The sequence below is a fragment of the Antedon bifida genome, chromosome 6 (genome assembly GCF_963402885.1).
Source record: "Antedon bifida chromosome 6, ecAntBifi1.1, whole genome shotgun sequence".
Classification (NCBI taxonomy): Eukaryota; Metazoa; Echinodermata; class Crinoidea; order Comatulida; family Antedonidae; genus Antedon; species Antedon bifida.
The window spans coordinates 6,311,928-6,332,296 of record NC_136231.1 but is presented as its reverse complement, the minus strand read 5'-3'; the positions used below and the strand labels follow the sequence as shown (position 1 = coordinate 6,332,296).

At 35.0% G+C, this 20,369-nt stretch overlaps 3 protein-coding genes across 3 annotated transcripts; 1 reads left to right on the top strand and 2 right to left on the bottom strand.

The window, feature by feature from the left end:
- Window positions 1-1,147: 1,147 nt before the first annotated feature.
- On the bottom strand, window positions 1,148-6,221 carry LOC144845149 (E3 ubiquitin-protein ligase TRIM33-like). Its single transcript, XM_078702303.1, has 2 exons — window positions 6,109-6,221; window positions 1,148-3,608 (listed from the first exon to the last, which is right to left on the bottom strand). The coding sequence occupies exons 1-2, from the start codon at window positions 6,204-6,206 to the stop codon at window positions 2,324-2,326; spliced, it is 1,383 nt and encodes a 460-aa protein (XP_078558429.1). The 5' UTR covers window positions 6,207-6,221; the 3' UTR covers window positions 1,148-2,323.
- Window positions 6,222-10,969: 4,748 nt separating this feature from the next.
- Window positions 10,970-13,593, top strand: LOC144844779 (uncharacterized). The gene is made up of 2 exons (XM_078701840.1): window positions 10,970-11,858; window positions 13,141-13,593. The coding sequence occupies exons 1-2, from the start codon at window positions 11,169-11,171 to the stop codon at window positions 13,438-13,440; spliced, it is 990 nt and encodes a 329-aa protein (XP_078557966.1). The 5' UTR covers window positions 10,970-11,168; the 3' UTR covers window positions 13,441-13,593.
- A 1,363-nt stretch (window positions 13,594-14,956) lies between these two features.
- On the bottom strand, window positions 14,957-19,426 carry LOC144844629 (plasminogen receptor (KT)-like). Its single transcript, XM_078701628.1, has 5 exons — window positions 19,298-19,426; window positions 18,606-18,712; window positions 18,212-18,342; window positions 16,536-16,645; window positions 14,957-15,313 (listed from the first exon to the last, which is right to left on the bottom strand). The coding sequence occupies exons 2-5, from the start codon at window positions 18,684-18,686 to the stop codon at window positions 15,207-15,209; spliced, it is 429 nt and encodes a 142-aa protein (XP_078557754.1). The 5' UTR covers window positions 18,687-18,712; window positions 19,298-19,426; the 3' UTR covers window positions 14,957-15,206.
- Between the last annotated feature and the right edge of the window lie 943 nt (window positions 19,427-20,369).

Sequence of the window (20,369 nt, the reverse complement as noted above, 5' to 3'; positions counted from 1 at the left end):
CTACGCGTGCGCGTTTAGTTTGTACAGCGATTCTCTATAGTACTGCATTGTTTTTACATTTTGTTGTTTAAAAATCATGTTCGCAGTAACTTTATGATTTCGTTATTATCTTAACAAAAACCTTTAAACAAATTGATTGTTTTGATATTAAATTCGATATTTAAAGCCTTGTGAATGTTATACATTTTTTAAGCAAATGACTCGACTCCATACGCTACATAGGCATAGTTGGACACAAACATGGCCGGCGTTCACACCACGTGACTTTCTAAAATCCGTGAACGCAAAGTCGTAACTCTCTCTATATATGGCTCTGAAGAGGACAACGACATGCCCTTTTCCATATCAATAAGCTCCAATCTCATGTAGGTACCTGTTTTACTCACAGAACCCCCACCCACTCCTCCCTTACACCCTACAAAAATGTGATATAGCTATGACGTTTCTATCGAATCACACTCAACATTTTTTTTTCAAATTGCAGCACTATTGCGTTGATTTTCTCCTATCAGAATGAACATCAGTGATTTGATTGCGATCTTTTCTCATTCATCTGTGCCAGCACAGACAACCCTTTTTTGGAATGTTGTTGGTAGTATTAACAACAGTAAGGGGTCAAGAGTAGAATGGGGTAAAATAATAAGTTACGGGCTCCCAGACTATAATTTAACAATTTGACTATTTTTTGCTTTAAATTACAGTTTTTTCAGGTAAATCATTTTTTTTAATCAAATATTCGGTAAAAGGTGGGTTAAACAAAAAAATATATACAAAAAAATATCTTTTCTGTAAATACTGCTCTCTTCAACTGATACTCTCAACATTTCTTTTAAATTGTTTTGTTTTTCTTCTTAATGTGTTATATTAAATACAGTTCATCAAATGTTGGAACAAGGTCGTTTGATTTAATAATATCCACTACAACATCAGGGAACTGGTATACATATGTAACGTATACACACGAATGCTACATGAATTGTGTTCAATAATAATCTTTCAATAAGATTGTATTTCAGGCATAAAAACCCCCGTTTTTCAAATGAATACACATAATAACCATCTCAAACTGAAGGCTCACAATGTGTGTTGGAGTGTAGTTAAACAAATAACAAAACAAGGAGGTTATAGCTGGTTTTGTAACAAATTTATTTAGCTTCAACTGGGAATTTCTTCAAATATTGTATACATAGTTTTTTTTGTATAACTAATTAACTACAGCTGAGTAATTACAATTTCATTACTGCTTTTGGTACAAATATTTGGATATTATACATAGTTAACTAACCCTAACCCAAGTTCACAAAGAAAACACATTAAAAAAGTAACGAAAAATGTAATGATAAACATGTTTTTTCAACCATCACCCGTAAGAAAACTGTCATATGCAAATTGATTAATTAGTGACTTAAACCTCATTACCAAATAAGGCAAAACATTACCATTAATATGAAACCAATATTATATTTAAGTTTTACATGTATTTAATGACATTTTTTGTTGTTAAACTAATACTATGATATTATAAAAAAAAACTTATTTGGACATTGGACTACATGTTTAATGTTTTAAAAAATACATAAATGATTTGAATACCACAAAAACAATAATATGGATGCACAAAACACTTATTTCATGTGTGGATATACACGACATAGTTATAGTTTAGTTTAACCAAAGCGTTTTTTAAATGCATCTAACGACATGAAATAATAAAATTAACTTGAATTAAAATAGCTACAAAAGGATTTACTGACTACAAAAATGTGGATGTGGATCTCTATTTTTGTAAAGTTATGTATTATTATGTTGGAAAATCCTAGTGTTTTCACGCCATTAATTCAGACTGGTAAGTTGATGTTTTACTATTAAATCCTCCTCATCACGTAATATTTTTTCCTACTTTAGCGCTTGTGCAACATAGTTGTAAAGGATGTAATGTAATTGTAGATTGTGATTAAATTCTTTTGGAGGATTTTTTTCTGGTAAATCCTCCAAATTTTTTCGTTTTCTTAATTTAGTTCTAAAGCATTACAATAATAATAATAGTAATTTATGGTTTAATCTAAAATATAATTATAGTACTTTATCTAATTTCGATACTAATTGAAAATATATTTTATTGTTAAATTTATATACATGTCTTAATGGATCTTCAGCTTTTTTAAGTGCATTTCTTGATTGTGTTCATTATTTTTAATCCTATTTATTATTAATCATTATTATATCATCCTAAACAATAGCCCAGAGTGTAGTGCCCTGGCTATTGCCACTCACATTCCCCATAATGAGTGTGGGGAAAGGGTATTGATTAACAAGGTGTGCTTTAATTTAATGGAGTGGATTGAATAGTACCAATTGACTTGCTATTTGCAGTGAGATTTTGGTTGTTTTTGAAACTAAATAACACGTCTGAACTATTAGCAACAGGAGCAGGAGAAGAATTATTAACAATGTCACGTGAAGGAATACGTGGACGTCCATATCCACCCCATCCATGACATTCATATCCATCCCATCCATCATATCCATCCCATCCATGATATCCATATCCATGCCCATATCCACCATGAACAGTTTGTTGTTGAGCAGATCTAACTGGAACCGGTGGACCTTGTTTTTTTCCAATCATTTTCCTAGCCTCATTCATAATTTTACTGCCATCAAATAAGGCTGCACTAGGTTGAGGTGCTTTGACTAATGTGTCAACCAACAATGATGTATTCTGCAGTTGCTCTATTTTCTCTTCTTTAACTTTTTGTTCTTTCTGTCGCTCATCTAAATATTTTTTAGATTTTTTGTCTAAATCATTCAGCAATGCCCGTTCAGCATTATCAATATTTTGACGGAGAATCTGAGCATACCTTTTCACTTCGTCTGCACATACCTTTAATGATTTCTTTTGTTTCTCAGTATTTCCAATATGTTTTTTCAATTCAGCCTTCATTTCCTTCTCTTTAGTGTTACAATCATTCAGGGTTTTATTAGCTTCATCTTTAAATCTTTGAAATGCTGTATCAAGCTCTTGTAAATTATGTCCTTTGTGAGTGACAACAGTGCATTTCATGCAGACGGGTACAGAACAGGTGCCACAGTAAAACTCAACAGCAACACTTGTGTGTTTTGGACACATAACAGGCTTTGCTGAACTGCGTTCCTTTGCATCCATGGACATATACTGGTTCAATGACATCACAGTGTGATCTAGACAAGCCGGAATTTTGTAGTGATTTTCAGTACACTGCTTGCAATAATATTTAGAACACTCCATACAGTGTACAGTGGCTGCTACAATATTACATATACCACAACTTTTCACACTTGCTACATTTCCTTTTGTTTCTTTAGTATACTCAAGTAGTTGGTTGATGAAATAACTTGATGGTAGGCCACCCACACCATTACTTGGTAATTTGAACTGATGACGGCACATTGGGCATGACAGTTTACCACCACTTCTCTCTACCCAATTTTGAATACACTTCAAGCAAAATGAATGCTGACAGCCTAGGGTCTTTGGAGTTTGAAATACCTCATGGCATATGGAACACAGAAGAACCTTCTCATTAATATCATCAATCACTTTTTCTTCCAATGCTAGACAGGAACCACTAAAAAGTAAATGAATATAGGGATCTTACTGTAGCTTTACAGTAGTCTTGGCACATGCAAAACAAGGGCATTAACAAGCTGTTTATACTATTTTTTACCTTTCTTTAATTTCTCTTTTGATGTGTGACATTCACTGTTCAATTTGACATGTAATTTACTGTGATGTTTCTTTGATAAATTCAAAATGCTATAAATTTATTTTAGGTTGGTCTATTTTTAATCTATTTTATCTTGAGTTGAACTTAAATTTTGATTGACGTCTCCCTTTTCGTTTGTAGGGTCTCCCTTTTAGTAGTGTAATGGTACAAATAATGGCACGAGGTGAATGATGAAAGGTTATATATCAACGAGGCCACAGCCGAGTTGATATTTAACCTTTCATCATTCACCAAATGCCATTATTTGTACCATTACACGAATATAAAACATTCATTATTTTTTGTTTTATATCACATCTAAATAAATTCTTGTCATTTGAATCAAATAAAAGTTACGGCCTAGCCAAGGTCTACATTTTATTCACATCGATTAAAACAGAAACATTTGGTTTTTAATAATTATTAGATATTATTATTTATATGCACCTACTGTTAGTGTTAATTATGTTAACAAACGATCAAACAATCCTAGGCCTAGCAAGGCTGAAACGCCTAGGCCTAGCCTAATACTAACCGCCCTAGGCCTGGGTCCTCCTAAATACCAAGACCTACTAAGAACTACCAAGACCTGCCAATTTAAAGTGTTAATTTAACGAAATATGATATATATAGACTTCTAATAGCATTTGCAACAATAAAACCTCAATTTTAGCGCGATATAGACACCAAAAATGTTAAATAATCGACAAGCTTCGAGTTGATGTACATGTACATTGCGTCACAAATGTCCGTATTGCGTCGACTAGTAATGTATGACCTACCAATTTTTAGGTATTTTAGTATTTAGGAGGACCCCTATAGGCCTTGTACTAGGCCTAGGCTCTGAAAGACAGCAATATGAAACTTCGACAGGCAACTGGAATTCATCCAGGCTAATTATGTTTTTTCCAACGATTCTACATCTTGTAGAGATGTTACCATTAATTAATCAAAATCCTAAAAAGTTAATTTAAATGCCTTTTGGATCTAGGCCTAAGTTATATATATATCTCAAAAAATGTAAACCAGTCATAACAATAACATTGGCGACAACGAAAGTACAAAATAGGTGGCGCTGTTGTATTTCAAAAACAATAGAATAACAAATATTTTCCAAACGCGAACAGAATTTTTTTTTCGTACACGAAAAAAAGTACTATTAAACGATCGTTTAACAGTGCATACTATTGCACGCCATGTGACCCACAATCGTCCAATCAAATGACAGGAATTTATTTAGGTGTTATATAAAAACCATTAGTAGTGATAGTGTCTATCTTTAGCTACATACACTGTATGATACAGCTAATGCTGTCTGTCTAGGCTCTACTTACAGCTAGCCTTTACTCTAGACCACCTAGGCTAGAGGAAAATGTTAGGTTGGGGTAAGTCGGTAAACCTAGCTAGCTAATCAAAGTGCAATTAAAAATTTGCCATTTTAAGACTAGCCAAGCCCAGGCATCCTTCCTAGTCTTACTTATCCTACTACCTAGCACTAGCGGTCACAGTGCATTTCGGCCGCCTGTTATGGAACGCCCAAATTCACGAAACGCCACAAAGGACAAAATATGTCATGTTCATTTCGTGCCAATAGCCAGAAATCGCGGGAGATTTTTTTTTTCTAGCAGAATTTAGTGGTGGTGGTAGGACAGCGTGACCTTTCGAGCTGCTGCATGTGTCATGCGCTGTGATCGAGGCCGGGCATTCCCCTCTTTAAATTAACATGACGTTGTAAGGTGACGTTTTTTATTACCAATAATTAATATTAAAATAAAAGACCTAATTTTCCTCTGTGTACTTTAATCATTTTATTTTATCGAACATCATCATGCTGCTGCATGTGTCATGCTCTGATGAGCGATGAGTCCGGGGATTCCCCCTTTTTCTTATATCACGACATTGTAAATGGTGACGTTTTTTTATTTACTAACTAATATATTAATATTATAATAAAATATATGATAACAAATTTTTCCTTCGTCTTTTACCATTTTATCGAATTCTGTAGCGCATAATATTTAAAGATAAAAACCGTATGAGTTTATATTTCATTTCAGGGATCTGCTCGCGGGGAACACCGCCGATTCGACTTAGGCCTAATATTAGTAAAAATATAAACATTTTTTGTGCGTGTCATACATTCAACAATATTTACAATTCTGGCGGCTGAAATGAACAATATATATTTTGTCCTTGGTGACGACATGCCATGAATGTGGCCGTTTCATAACCGGCGGCCGAAATGACTGGCGGCCGAAATTATCAGACACCCATTAACTAGGCTAGGCCTAGTTAGGCATAGCTAGGCATGGCTAGCGCTCATTGATATTATAAAATAATTATAATTAACATTATTATTTACCACGGATCACCTTTACGTAGGGGTAGTGGCGTTTTAATTGAATCAATGTCCTGTTTTTGCTCGTGTAATTTCTGCTTTATTGCTAATGCATACGACATCTTACCAAAGATAGTGTACTACTAGGTAGGTAGGCCTAGTATATTGAACTATCTTTTTGGCAGCAGCACACAAACAGAGAGAATCTGGAAAATCCCCGTCTATCGATATTATAATATAATTATTAATAGAGCGATCTTGTGTACCGCCCTCTATAATTTATTTAAAACTTTTTAAAAAACGTAGCGAGACGGTGCGCGATTTTCCGTACGTGAATTCCTCCATCGGTTCGTTTCGGGCTCAATCGACTCCCAGCTCACCACCGATGCGTGACAACGTACGTACTGCTAGCTGAAGCCCTACCATCACGTGCTCAAAAGCTATCTTTGCTTCCACCAAATTATGTACCGCCCTCTATAATTAGGTTTACTCTTTTTCACGAGAACGGAAGCATTGGAAACTGTACCACGCGGAAGCTATAGTACTAAGAAAAAATAGGAATTTGACTATCTGGGCCTGAAATCTGGGCCTGGAATCTGGGCATGCTCAAGAAGAGAGTGAGATGTATGCAGACAGTAGTCTGTGAGAGCTGTGTTCAATAAACAATGTTTTCGTTTTGGCTGTCAATTTACATTAGGCCGGGTAGCATTTTTTTTCTATAAGGTTAAGGCAGAAACTATAGAGAGTGTGCGTATTTCATGAATATTCATGAGGCATGCCTGATGTCATGACGTCATACTTGCTAGACACATGTTTCGCAAGCGAAAATAAGATCTGGCTAGTCTTCGATATATCAAGGAAGAGAAGGCTTACTTCTTCTCTGATAATATCGACTGTAACTGTGAGATTATTATTAGGCCTTTAATTTTCACCATGGACAACAACTTTAGTGTACGACTTGTCTGAGAATGTATCAAAAATATGAATCTAGGACACCTACCCCTAGACAGTTACCCCCCCCCCCCGGATGTTTACCACCCGGACAACTACCCCTTAGGACAACTACCCCCCGGACAACTACTCCCGGACAACTACTACCCCATTAGGACAACTACCCCCTTAGGATAACAACCCCCCGAACAACTACCCCCTTAGGGCAACTACCCCCTTAGGATAACTACACCCCCGGGTAACTACCCCCGGTCAACTACCCCCCCGGACAACTACCCCCCCGGACAACTACCCCCCGGACAACTACCCCCTTCCTTAGGACAACTACTCCCAGGACAACTACTCCCCCCCCCCCCCCCCCCCTCCAATCCAAAAGTAGACAAATATATAGGACCGGTTTCTGTAAAAATGAAATCATCTGTTTTTAACGGGTGTTTCGAAACTAGAGACCCGAGACCAGAGACCTGACACGAGACCCAATACGAAAAGGGAGACCTATATTTGGGTCTCCCTTTTCGTATATTAGTTGTCCGCGGGGTAATTACTCGGGGGGGTGGAAATTGTCCGGGGGGTAATTGTCAGGGGGTAATTGTTCCTAGGGGTAATTGTCGGGGTGGGGGTAGTTGTCCAGGGGGTAGTTGTCCTAAGGGGGTTGTTGTCCTAAGCGGGTAGTTGTCCTGGGGGTATTTGTCCGGGGGTAGTTGTCCTAAAGAGGTAGTTGTCCTAAGGGGGTAGTTGTCCAGGTGGTGGTTGTCCGGGGGGTAGTTTTCCGGGGGTAAATGTCCAGGGGGTGAATATCCGGATACGCAAAAATATGTATGTATGTAAAATAGGTCTTCTGACTGGATGTGTCATCTCTGTGCTTTGCCTCCACTGAACGATTCATTCTTCAGTAATGTTTCGGATACCTTATGATCAAAACAATTTCGATGATCTCAACCCACCTTTTAGCCAAAATAATGACAATGGCTTAGATGTTCTTAAGGAAAAGGGTATGCCCGATCGCTGCTTCCGAACAACTACCCCCTTAGGGCAACTACCCCCTTAGGATAACTACACCCCCGGGTAACTACCCCCGGTCAACTACCCCCCCCCCCCCCTCCCCCCGGACAACTACCCCCCGGACAACTACCCCCTTCCTTAGGACAACTACTCCCAGGACAACTACTCCACCCCCCCCCCCTCCAATCCAAAAGTAGACAAATATATAGGACCGGTTTCTGTAAAAATGAAATCATCTGTTTTTAACGGGTGTTTCGAAACTAGAGACCCGAGACCAGAGACCTGACACGAGACCCAATACGAAAAGGGAGACCTATATTTGGGTCTCCCTTTTCGTATATTAGTTGTCCGCGGGGTAATTACTCGGGGGGGGTGGAAATTGTCCGGGGGGTAATTGTCAGGGGGTAATTGTTCCTAGGGGTAATTGTCGGGGTGGGGGTAGTTGTCCTAAAGAGGTAGTTGTCCTAAGGGGGTAGTTGTCCAGGTGGTGGTTGTCCGGGGGGTAGTTTTCCGGGGGTAAATGTCCAGGGGGTGAATATCCGGATACGCAAAAATATGTATGTATGTAAAATAGGTCTTCTGACTGGATGTGTCATCTCTGTGCTTTGCCTCCACTGAACGATTCATTCTTCAGTAATGTTTCGGATACCTTATGATCAAAACAATTTCGATGATCTCAACCCACCTTTTAGCCAAAATAATGACAATGGCTTAGATGTTCTTAAGGAAAAGGGTATGCCCGATCGCTGCTTCCGAACATTCCTGAAAATTATTGTGAACGGGACTAAAATAACAGTTTTAACCCATCTTGACAGCTCAGTCACTGACAGTGAGATACATGGTGCATATCCCCGACTTTGACGTCTATTAGACGAGACCGTAACAGAAATGGAGGAGGGTGTGCCTATACTTGACGTCATATTGCGAAGAACTGACTTGGACTGTAACAACATCGACTGCCACCAACTTCGGATTTTTTGGAGATACAAATAATGTGTAGTATATACAAGAAAAGTAGCGCATACAACACATTTTAGAGGTAATTGCAATATAATGGATTTAGTCAACTGATACATGAACCAACGCGAGTTGCCGAAATATCTGAGTCGTGCTTGGACAATATCAACTAATTCTACTGATAAATTAACAAGTTTGGAGTTTTGCATATTGGTTTCTTCAGTGACCACTATCCTACATTTGCCACCCGTTATGCTCAGCGAAATAGACAAAATACGATCTATGAAGACGTACGATAAGAACAAGTTTGTCAAACTTCTAAATAAAGATTGGAGTGAAGTAAGTAACAAGAAACTTAATGAAAGCATTAGATGAATTTGCTTCGATAAAAGAGGTCAGAATCAGACACCTCACCACCCTGGATGACTCCTGAAATACTAGAAGAAATAAAGGTACAGGAATGAATCTTAAATATAATATCTGGTTAATTGTACATAATCAAATATTTGTAACAGAAATTAAGAAGAAAAAACTGAATTTCCCTTAATATTCCCAAAATTTGGCAAAATTCTGCCATAAAAACCAGGAAGACTTTTTTTCAGTAGTTAGGTAGTTTAACCTAATGTAATAACATGTCTGGTGACTCCCTATAATTTAAAAAAAGATGGTGGATATACGGTGGATAATTTTTGCTATAGCATGAAAATAAAAATCTGAAGTTGAATAAAAATACCAGAAATGTAAAATTCAAGTTATATTACCTATATTTAGTCATCTGATAACATTTTTTACCACACCGTTTATTTTTCATAGCTTTTTAAAATCTCTATTTACAAAATTTGTGTACAAAAGAATAGAGATTTTACTGTGTAATTTGAACTATCCCCCCACTGATAAGAAATTGCTTTTTTTCAACAAGCTCGTGTAAGACAAATAAAATCCCAAGAAATTATGAAACATAGGGGAAACTATAGATCGATAATTATTGAAATGTATGATCAATAGGAATGTTTTGCCCGCACCTGGCCTTTAAGGAAACAAAAGATAAATCACATCATGCTGCATATTGTAAATTAAGAAATTTAGTACAGAGAGTGATAAGACACATTTTATAGATAAAATTAACGAAAATCATCATAACCCAAACAAATTCGGGAAGATCATTAAAGAATTGTGATATAAGCAAAAACCAATGAATGAGTCAACTGTTACCATCGAAATTGATAATAGTTTGTGTAGCGATCCAAAGATCACTGCCAAACATTTCAACAGTAAACATTTTATCAGTAGCTTCCAACATTTTAGAGAGAGTGGTGCATTCTCAGTTAAATAACTTTGTAGTAAGAAGCAAACTTTTATACCAGTAGAACCCTTCTATTAAGGGGACACTTAAGGGGCAGTATACTACGGCCAACCTCTACTATTAAGAAGACAGAGACACATCACTTGTTTAAACGGACTTAAATAATACATTTATATGGCGATACTTTACCACGCCTGTTGATACATTACTACGTGTTTACAATGTTACTTCACCGACAATATACGTCACAATTACAAAATACAATTTTTACTGAGCGCGCGTACGTAACATTATAGCTTTATTTTTATTGTAAATATTGCATCGTATTATGTGTTATTATTACTTGCTTTGTTTATGTTCGCCTTCTGCATGTTAATCGGCGACAATCTAGATTCTACGCAACAAAGTGTTATTGTCGTCGAATCGAATGATGAAACACGTATAAACTATAATGTTCGTGTTGTGACGTAACAGGTCCTATGTCGTCGCAAATCGAACTGTGGTGTTATAGCTTTTTATTATCAATAATATAGAACTTACTTTGATTAACTTGTTGTTAGACCTCTACTTCCTTGCGGTCACAGAACGTAGAAACACATTGCAGTTTGCAATCGCGTCACCACTCGGAAAAAAGGCTATAAATTCTAACATCATTTATCATCACATATTATTGGACCAACATTGACCTTGTACGTTATTATGGCACTCAATCCTGATATAAGATTATCTGATATAATACCGTGTTCTTACCAACATATTTTTATTCACACAAAGTACAAGAGAACTTACAAAACAGGAACAGGTGTTATGATATGCTAATAAGGCAATTCTGGAATGCAGGGCTTGAGTAAGGTCAGTTAGGCGGTGAATTATGTACAACAACGAGACAGGAGAAGAAGTACCTACAACGCCACAGAATGCTCTTATTATTCCGTTGATTGTTTTAGCTATTATATTACTCCTATTAGTACCCATAAATATGGCAGTAATATATTACAAGATATTTAGGCGGAGACATACGTATTTTGCTAAGCGGAATGCCTCAAAAAGTTTGCATGTGGATGGAATATACCGAACGTCTGATTCATCGCACGAATCGAACCAGTCAGCCGGCTTGCTTGAGTTACGTGTTATTGAGCCAGCAGGACAGTCAAATACTGAATGTTTAGATTCTAAACAGTCTCCTTTGAAAAGGAAGGACCTTTCGGATCCAACAGAACATTCTACAATGGACTCACGTTTTTCAAAAATTGGAAGGGTAGACACAGCCAAAGTTGAAGTTGTGAATAATTATTGGGGATATAAGCGAGAAAAACAGTGTAGGCATGTAGAACCGGAAAAAGCAAATCCACGAACTCGGGCCAAATCCTTTCCACCACCGAGATGTAGTACAGGTAGAAGAGTTAAGCATCCGCCTAAGCTACCTGTATTTAATTTAGCCGGGGATCAGTTGACGGACTCATTATCCCCGGTCAGTGGCGTCCAGTATTTTGACGATATTCCGAGCTCACTTGACCAACGTTGTACACCGCCGTTTGCTACCACGCTTACTACAATAGAGGTAAGGTCATTTTTATATACCATTATTTTGATTTTTATATCTTCTTCACTCCGATCATTGTTAACTTAACATTCTTCTAATCATTCCACGTCATATCCGTATCATTGAACAATATCAAATTAAATATCACACACGTACATACATTAATGCAATAACGTTAAAGTAAGTGTGTGCCGGATGTATGGTTCCCGCTGAATCATCTTAAAATTACATCATGGTCATACCCTGACTTTTGTGCCATCCCGATATTAATATTTTAACATCGTTATTGCCACAATCAACACATTTGTACGATAACCATTACCATTGTCATAACCATGCCAATAGTTTTTTTTACGGGAGTTCGTCCCACTTTTATTTCTTTATCAATCTAGACAACATACGTATTTTCTACTCCTTAACATTGCTTTTTATCAGCTGTTTATCAATTAACATAGATATACTTTTACATAATTTGTTTACTTGCATTTCATGTCAGTAGTTTGACTATATTGTCATTACTAATCTAATACTGTCCTGGTTGTTTTCTGTTGATTTGTCCTTTCCTGTCTGTCATTTGACCGATTGTGTTCCTTCGTTCCTGTGTCTCAGGCAGACTTGGTCTTGTATCTTTATGGGATCCTGCCTTCTTCCTTTTTTATTATATCTAATATGGAATAATTTAAGTCAATCCTTACTAAATTCTAAAGTCCAATTATAAACAATTCCTTTTATCACAGTACAAATCCCATTAATTGAACTTTTTTTTCACTTCCTGCAAAAATATGATAGTAGGCCTATATTATACCCTTTACGTTTGTCCTCTAGCGTAATTGTGTAACTTTTTTGTAAACATATTTTTATAGTATTACTACTACTTGTCTGATCTTAAGTTAAGATTAAAGATTTAAGTATTGTTTATTTGTATTTGATACAATTATTAGTAGTTATTTTGTTCTGATGAAACCAGACTTAAAGCTCGCTTGTTTGGTCTTTTCCAGGCTGTGCATCTTTTATTTAATACTTTGAATTATTCTGTAGATGCAATGTGAAATAAAACGAACGAACGAATTATTTCAAAGTTCATTTTTGTTTTCATTATTGCTTCAATCTTAAAGGAAGAAACTATTATTTTGAAATTTAAATTGGAAATGACATGATTTAATTATTTAATTGGAGTAGCATACATTACAAAAACACCCTAGTAGGCTTATTTTTCTTTCTTGAATTTCGGCTGTTTATTATTCTCTCATTACCACCATTTTATTAAGAGGATAACAATATTCTATTGTATTTCTTTCAGCAAACAACATCGCCATCTTGCCTTTTAGTTCCAATGAACACACCAGTGAAATCGATCAGTTCATCAACGCCAAGTTGCAACAATACGCAAACTACGGATATAGATTTTGGCGCCAGTGCCGGAGTTACTAAACATATTGTATCGTCTGACTCGAATATGAATATTACCATACATACAGAAACAGATAGTTCATTTGTTTGGGACAGTTTTGACCCATCTTATAAAAACAGACATGTTGATGTAAGTTATGCAAATGGTGCGTTTGTTCCCGTGCTGCGTCACACTCAATTTTGGGTATGACGTAATTATTATAACACAAACGTCAGATAGGAAATGTTTAATAAATTATCAGAACAATGTAATTGTCTGTGTCTTCAGTTTTACAGGAATATCTGTAAATAATTAATGCAACTAATGTCCATGTTGTATAAGAAATAATAAATTAATATATGAATACAATCCGTCTAATGTATTATTATTGTACGAGCGCATTTTAAGTCATTGACACCGTCCAATTTGTAGGCCTAACAGTATTCATTGTACGAGCGTAGTAAGGTCATTTCGGACTGTTACGAACATCGTTTCTTTGCTTTTCATATTGTCCTTTTAGTTCGTCATTTCTGTGATAAAATAATAATAGTGCCTAAAACCTTTTTCTTCATTTTCCACGATTTTGGGCTTTGTTTAGGCTAGCATCGATTTATCGAAATGTGTTTTTATACAAATTTATGTGACACTATCGAATACACTTCCACCAAGGCAATCTAACAGAACACCGCTCGCCTTGCCAATATAGGAACGCGTAGCATTCGTTTGATGTCATGTCTGGCTGCGACAAATACAAAAATTTACTGTACTATGTACATCTGTTAATTAAGAGGCGTGGAACTGATCGTGTCGCAGCCACAGGTAAACACTCCAGAGCTCAGTATTATGTTATTAGTATACCTTGCTTCAAGGTGTCCCAGGTACTAGTCCATATTCTAGTGTTATTGATTAAAACCGCAATGCGGGTGCTGAGGTTTAATGTAATTTAGCATGTTCATAAGCAAAATGTATTTCCTTTTTCTTGGCAATTGTAATTCATAATGACGTCAAATATGACGTTTCTACTGTAGGCCTACTACTGTATAAACAAAGAAAACTACATCAACCAAAAGCACGAAAAAGAGAAAAAAGTCGACCAATAACTGACTCACGCTTATATGAAATTGTCCTTTCTAGAAAATCACATAATCATGCATATTCAAATTGCTTTTAAATTATGTATTTTTATTAACACACACTTCGGTTATATTCACTACAGTTTGACGTTTTCGTTAATGATCTCTCCATACAATCCAAATATCCTACAGTAGTAATACACGTATAATTCCACCAATAAAAGTACAGATAAAAATGTACTCTTTACGTATCGAAATACTGTATAGATATTTGGTTTGGTTATCATAAATCAATTTACTTTATTATCTACATTAATTTTAAATGAGGTAGATTGAAACAAACATAATATTCGTTTTATAAAAAGTCACTTTGTTTGGTGTGGACTTTATATAATTCAATTTGATGAGATGATGAGATAAGATGAACATATTGTATGTGGATGGCAATTACAGTAGAACCTCCTACTTTGGGACACCTATATCAAGGATACACCCCCAATGAAGGGCCACATTACGATGAATTGAATAATTTACCGTGAAACGAAATGTTTTAAGGAGAACCAATATTCAGGGGACACCCATTGGAGGTGTCTTCACTATAGGTTCTATTGTTTTACATTAGGGTCATCTTTACACAGAAATACAAGTAAAAGTTGTAGTTAATAACATTTAATACACTTTCTATAAACATGATATTGTATTTGTATTCAATGGTACTGCAAGTTATAAAATCATACACCGGGCAAATCTAGTATATAAATCAAAATAAATTCATCCAAATCCATACTTTAAGAATAATTTAGAGAAAGAATTTTGGTTCTAAATATTAAAGACAAAAACTATCATGATCCAAAAGGAATGAATTCTCATTTATAAAAAACTATTATTATTATTTGTAAGACACTATTTTTTGGCTGTATTTCTTGCCGCATCAATCTCAGTAAATGTTGGTACTCCTCCAGGCATTGCAATAATCCCACGTTCTTCAACAAGTAGCTTTTCAGCATCATCTTAAAAAAAAACACCACAGAGGTTGGATAAGACATGGAGGTATAAAATTAATTTTATAACTCCATAGATAAGATTACTAGAGAAGCTATTGATTTGCGACGAATTAATTACATCATGTAAACTCATTTTCGCACAGATGTTGAAATGTGTAATAATAATAATAATATTTTTCTAAAGACAGTCTTCAGGGGTGGATTCAAGATTGTTTAAATGGGGAGGAGCTAACATATAATATTAATAGTCTGTCAAAAATAGATATCAAAAAGTAGTTCAATTTCATGTTAGCAGTGTGTGCCTCTGGTCTTCGATTCTAAAGTAATATGATGTTGTAATGATGTTTTTAAAATTTAAATTAGTAAGTTGTATTTGGGAAACCCCAATGGAAAGTTTTATTCTTAAACTTTCTTGGGTTATCCTCAGTTTATTCAGTTAATATTTGTTTTCTGGTACCTTATTTTTTGCAAATTTTTGTCTGTAAAATTGAATGAACTGAAATAAAATTTTAATGAAAAATGAAGTTATGCTGTTTTGGGAGTTTATTTTGTTATTAGAAATAGAATGTTCTTTACGACAGCTAGGGTGGAGCAGGAATAGCCTTTCCTTCCAAATCTTCTTGAGCTACTGATAATATTACATACTATTATCTAAACAGACATAGTTTTTATTTCACATACAATTGCAGTATCCTGGTTTGATTTCAGAAAAGCAACAAGGCCACATAGATCAAAGGATTACTGGATAAATAGAAGGCAAATCCATAATGTGAATGGTGGAAATTGACTGAAAATACTATCATTCTAAAAATGCACAGTTCTAAAAAATGTATTTCTAAAACTAAGTGAAAAAGTTGTTTCCATTCGCGAAACGATAAACCTAAATTAGCTACTTTGTCAAGTACCTAGTGTCATTTTCATTTCATAACATTTATTTACAAACTCTAACGAAAAAGGAAAAGAAAAATACAATGCATATAATAATGATAATAGATCAAAGAATGAAGGTAGATGTTCAGAAATATGGAGACAAACATCTTGTGGTGGGCGAGCCTTAAAAAATAAATAATAATAAATAAATAAGAAAAAAAATAAATAAATAAAGATACAGTATGGAAAAGGCAGGTACAGGTCAAGACATGACTGACTAATAATAACAGAAGATATGATTTTTAATTTTTTTTAAAATACATTTTGTACTATTAGATATCGTTTGATGAGCTCTTACCTCGTATACGGTGAACTTTGCTGCCCCAAGCCCAGTCATACTGATAGCCCACCACAAATGTCAGAGGAAGAGCTGGTACTAGAACAGTTGGCCTCTTTGATTTTAAAAAACTGCATAAACAGCAATAAATAAAAAATAATCATGAATCAGCCATAACATGCCTAATGTGGTTGTACCATGATTAAGCTCTGTCTACACTATCAAACTTTATGTGACAAAAAAATGTGATGTGCCCATATGGACATGATGATGTCATATCACTACCATATGTGTGCATATCACTTCCATATTTGTGCACATCACATTTTTTTATAACATAAAGTTTGATAATAGTGTAGACAGGGCTTTAGATTTGTAAATAAATCTTACCAATCTCATCATCATCATTAACGCACTAAATTCTTTCGTACTTTATCTCATTCCCTCTTGATGAATGTTGCTCCCTTTATCTGGGGTAATTAAGGGATAGTCCAGGGGCGGATTGCAAAAAAATCTTAAGCCTAGTCTTAGACTTAACCCCAAGATGAAACCCTTAGCAATAATGGTCTTAGATTTAAGACCACTGCAATAAGAAGTCTAAGCCTAAGACTTTCAGCGCCGTGGTCTTAGACTCTAAGCCTCCTCCAGGCAGGCTTATGCTAACCACACGATGTGAGCGCTCGAGTTAAACTACTTAGGCTAGCTAGTAATATCATGGTGAAATTAACTTCTATAAATACCGTTGTGCATTGATTTTATGATACTAGTGTAGAAAAGGGGTATTGAACTATATAAGATATTGCAGTAGGCTTAATCGGTAGGCTTAACTGAGACTTTAGGTCTTAGAGTCAGTCTAAGCCTAGGTTTTTATATTGCAATCCACTCATGGTTCTTATACTGCCTTCTACATTTTTTTTTCTTGTGTCTGTATTACTTCATTATGCTATGTAATTTTTTTTTTTTTATTTAAAACATATCTATATGGGATAGCATGAGTGACCAATCCAACCAATTGGCTGCCGAGGAATTTATTTTGTTACATTGTTTCATCGTTTATGATGGTTTTGAACATGGAGCTATACAATTTTTTTAACATAAAAATATTGATATATATATATAATGTAATATGGTAATAAACTATGTATGCCAAATGCTGTCCCACTATTTTGTTTTAAAGGTGTTTTGTTTTGTTTATATATTTAGGCAAATTGCCAAGGATAACCATAAGCGAATTCATTCCTTCTTAGAGGTGGCAATCCTGTTCACAAGACAAACATATACACAAGATGCTCTACATAAACAAAGTCATATTACAAATAATGTAAGTGGAGTGGAGTTGTAATTTGACTTGACAGGACTTGAACCTAGGACCCTTGGATTGGTAGCCAAGCATCACAACCACCAAGCCACAACTCCACTCCACTTTTAAAGATGGCAATCCTGTTCACAAGACACACATATACAAAAAGATGCTCTACATAAACAAAGTCATATTACAAGTCTTTGGGAAGGGAGTTGTAATTTGTCCTTAGAAAAAATTCTGACATGACAGGACTTGAACCTAGGACCCTTGGATTGGTAGCCAAGCATCATAACCACCAAGCCACAACTCCACTCCACTTATACTGCATTAAGTTATTTAATTATTAATTAGCTTTTTCTTAACATTAAACAATAACAACAATCTATAACTTTACCCAGCAACCATTCCTAACATAGCAATGCTGTAAAAACTCGCCATCCAGTTAAACATTTCTCGTGATCCAGCTATTTGCATTGCCATTTGTCGTTCCCGCATCAAATTTTGCATCTGTAATTGTCTTTCCATCTATGTAAAATACAGTATTTAATATTTTTACATTTATAGTTTATTTTTTTATTTTAGCACCAAGTAAATCAAGTTTTTTTGGTACATATTTTAAAATTCTCTCTATAATTATAGCAACAAAAAAATTACCATTGTATTATGATGGAAAAAATAATGCATGACATGTGATACAAAATCAATCAATCAAAAAGCAAGAAAACGATAGGTGTGTTAACTGTTATATAATTAATATAAAACAGCACATGATTATGTCCGAACCTTACCTGCATCTTTTGAGTTTCCAGCATAAATGCTTGACTCTTTTTCAGATTTTCTTCCATAACTTTTCCCATCATTGACCCCATGGTGAAAACGTATTACTTGTATAACTCTGTAATTTAATATATAAATTTACCTAGAGGAGGCCTAGTCTAGATGACTTTAATTTTAAATTAATAATAATTAAGGCCAAATAGAAAATTGTATTTGTATTGTTTAAATAAAGATTCATATCCAGATGATTAATTTTTTTTTATGAGAGCAAGTTAGCTAATGTTATTGTCACCCAACATTAAAGACTAATATTAATATTAATTTTAAGTTTAGCCTAGCCTAGAAACTAGAATGAATAAGCATGGCCCTATCCCACTCTAGGCTTTTCCGGATTTCCCTACCTACGGTAGCTTGCTAGGCTAGGCCCTCTATCTAGCCTAGGCCTACTTCCTAGCTAGTAGTACTAGCTAGTAGGAATAGGCCTAGCTACTATTAGTATAGTCTAAAGCCTACTACTCTAGGCTCTAGAAGTAGACTATAGTAGTAGTAGGTAGGGCCTAGCTAGGCCAAACTATAATAACACTAGCCTAGGCCTAGGCCTAGCCTATTTTATTACTAAGAGATAACCTTTAATACTGCTGCTAGATAATTAAAGAATCTTAGTAATAGGTTATTAAAATAATTACACAAATTAAAAACCTACTCTCTGGCAACAAAATATAAAACCGTAAAGCCTAGCCTGCGGTCAAGATAAAATCAAGCAATAAAATGTGGAGTGGAAAGTAAAAAACAATACGGCTGGCTAAAAAATTCCAGGGACCTTTCTTGTTACGGTTGGTTGCACAAATGTCAAAGGGTAATGATATGTAATGTAAGGTCAGCCGCCGTCAGATGGCGATCCGAATGATTAAAAAACAAGTTTTTTTAGACAATGGAATGCCTTTTTAATTAGTTTGTAAAGATAAATCATTGTTGACAGTTGATTTTAATGTAGACCTTCAAATATGTATACATCACATGTTATTCTGATGTTAGGTGCAATAGAATATTACATTTTAGCATGCAGACCCGAAGGTAAGTGCAGCCCAAAAAGGCAGGCGTTATACATTCATTAAGCTAGCTACTAACACGAAGGCGGCTCGTGGATACTTTCCCTGCTGAGTGAATACCTTTCTACCCTTGCTTGTTTGTAGGCTAGGCCTAGGTTGGTTTAGAAGGATCCCGTTTAGAAGTGGGTAGGCCTAGCATTAGACTAGGTAGGTAACAAATTGCAGTGCAGTGCCAATACATACGAATCTATATCTCCATTCATGAAACAAAAATGATTTGTTTTTGTTGTCAACTAAAAATACATTTTTGAAAAATATTTTACTATATATAGCCTAGTTTTAGGGCCATATTATTATTAATTTTAATTATACAGTAAAAATAAGAAAGGTGTACTTCTGGAGTAGGCCTAGTAATATTTTATATATAAATTAAAAAAAGTACAAATGAATAATACGTATAGGGCTAGTTAAATTATTAAATTTGCAATAAAATACTTTATAATATTGATGAAAATATAATTGCTTATTTATGAAAATTAAACAAACAAAAATGTTTAATAAAATAAAAAATGTTTAAGTTATAATTATGTACCAAATACATATTGTGTTCACAATTTATTAGGCGCTCTGAAACAAGGTCTCAGATAATTTTTTTTTTAATCATTAAATTGTTTTAAATATCACATTTTACATACACCTAATTTTCAGTATTGTTTTCAACTCTGT

Excerpts from the sequence above, each read along its gene's own strand:
- LOC144845149 (XM_078702303.1), bottom strand. The coding sequence starts at position 6,206 with ATGTCGTATGCATTAGCAATAAAGCAGAAATTACACGAGCAAAAACAG. Across the intron at positions 3,609-6,108 it reads CTACGTAAAGGTGATCCGTG|TGGTTCCTGTCTAGCATTGG; the intron begins GTAAATAATAAT and ends TTTACTTTTTAG.
- LOC144844779 (XM_078701840.1), top strand. The coding sequence starts at position 11,169 with ATGTACAACAACGAGACAGGAGAAGAAGTACCTACAACGCCACAGAAT. Across the intron at positions 11,859-13,140 it reads CCACGCTTACTACAATAGAG|CAAACAACATCGCCATCTTG; the intron begins GTAAGGTCATTT and ends TATTTCTTTCAG.
- LOC144844629 (XM_078701628.1), bottom strand. The coding sequence starts at position 18,686 with ATGGGGTCAATGATGGGAAAAGTTATGGAAGAAAATCTGAAAAAGAGT. Across the intron at positions 16,646-18,211 it reads ATGTTAGGAATGGTTGCTGG|TTTTTTAAAATCAAAGAGGC; the intron begins GTAAAGTTATAG and ends CTGTTTATGCAG. Across the intron at positions 15,314-16,535 it reads CAAAGTTCACCGTATACGAG|ATGATGCTGAAAAGCTACTT; the intron begins GTAAGAGCTCAT and ends TTTTTTTTTAAG.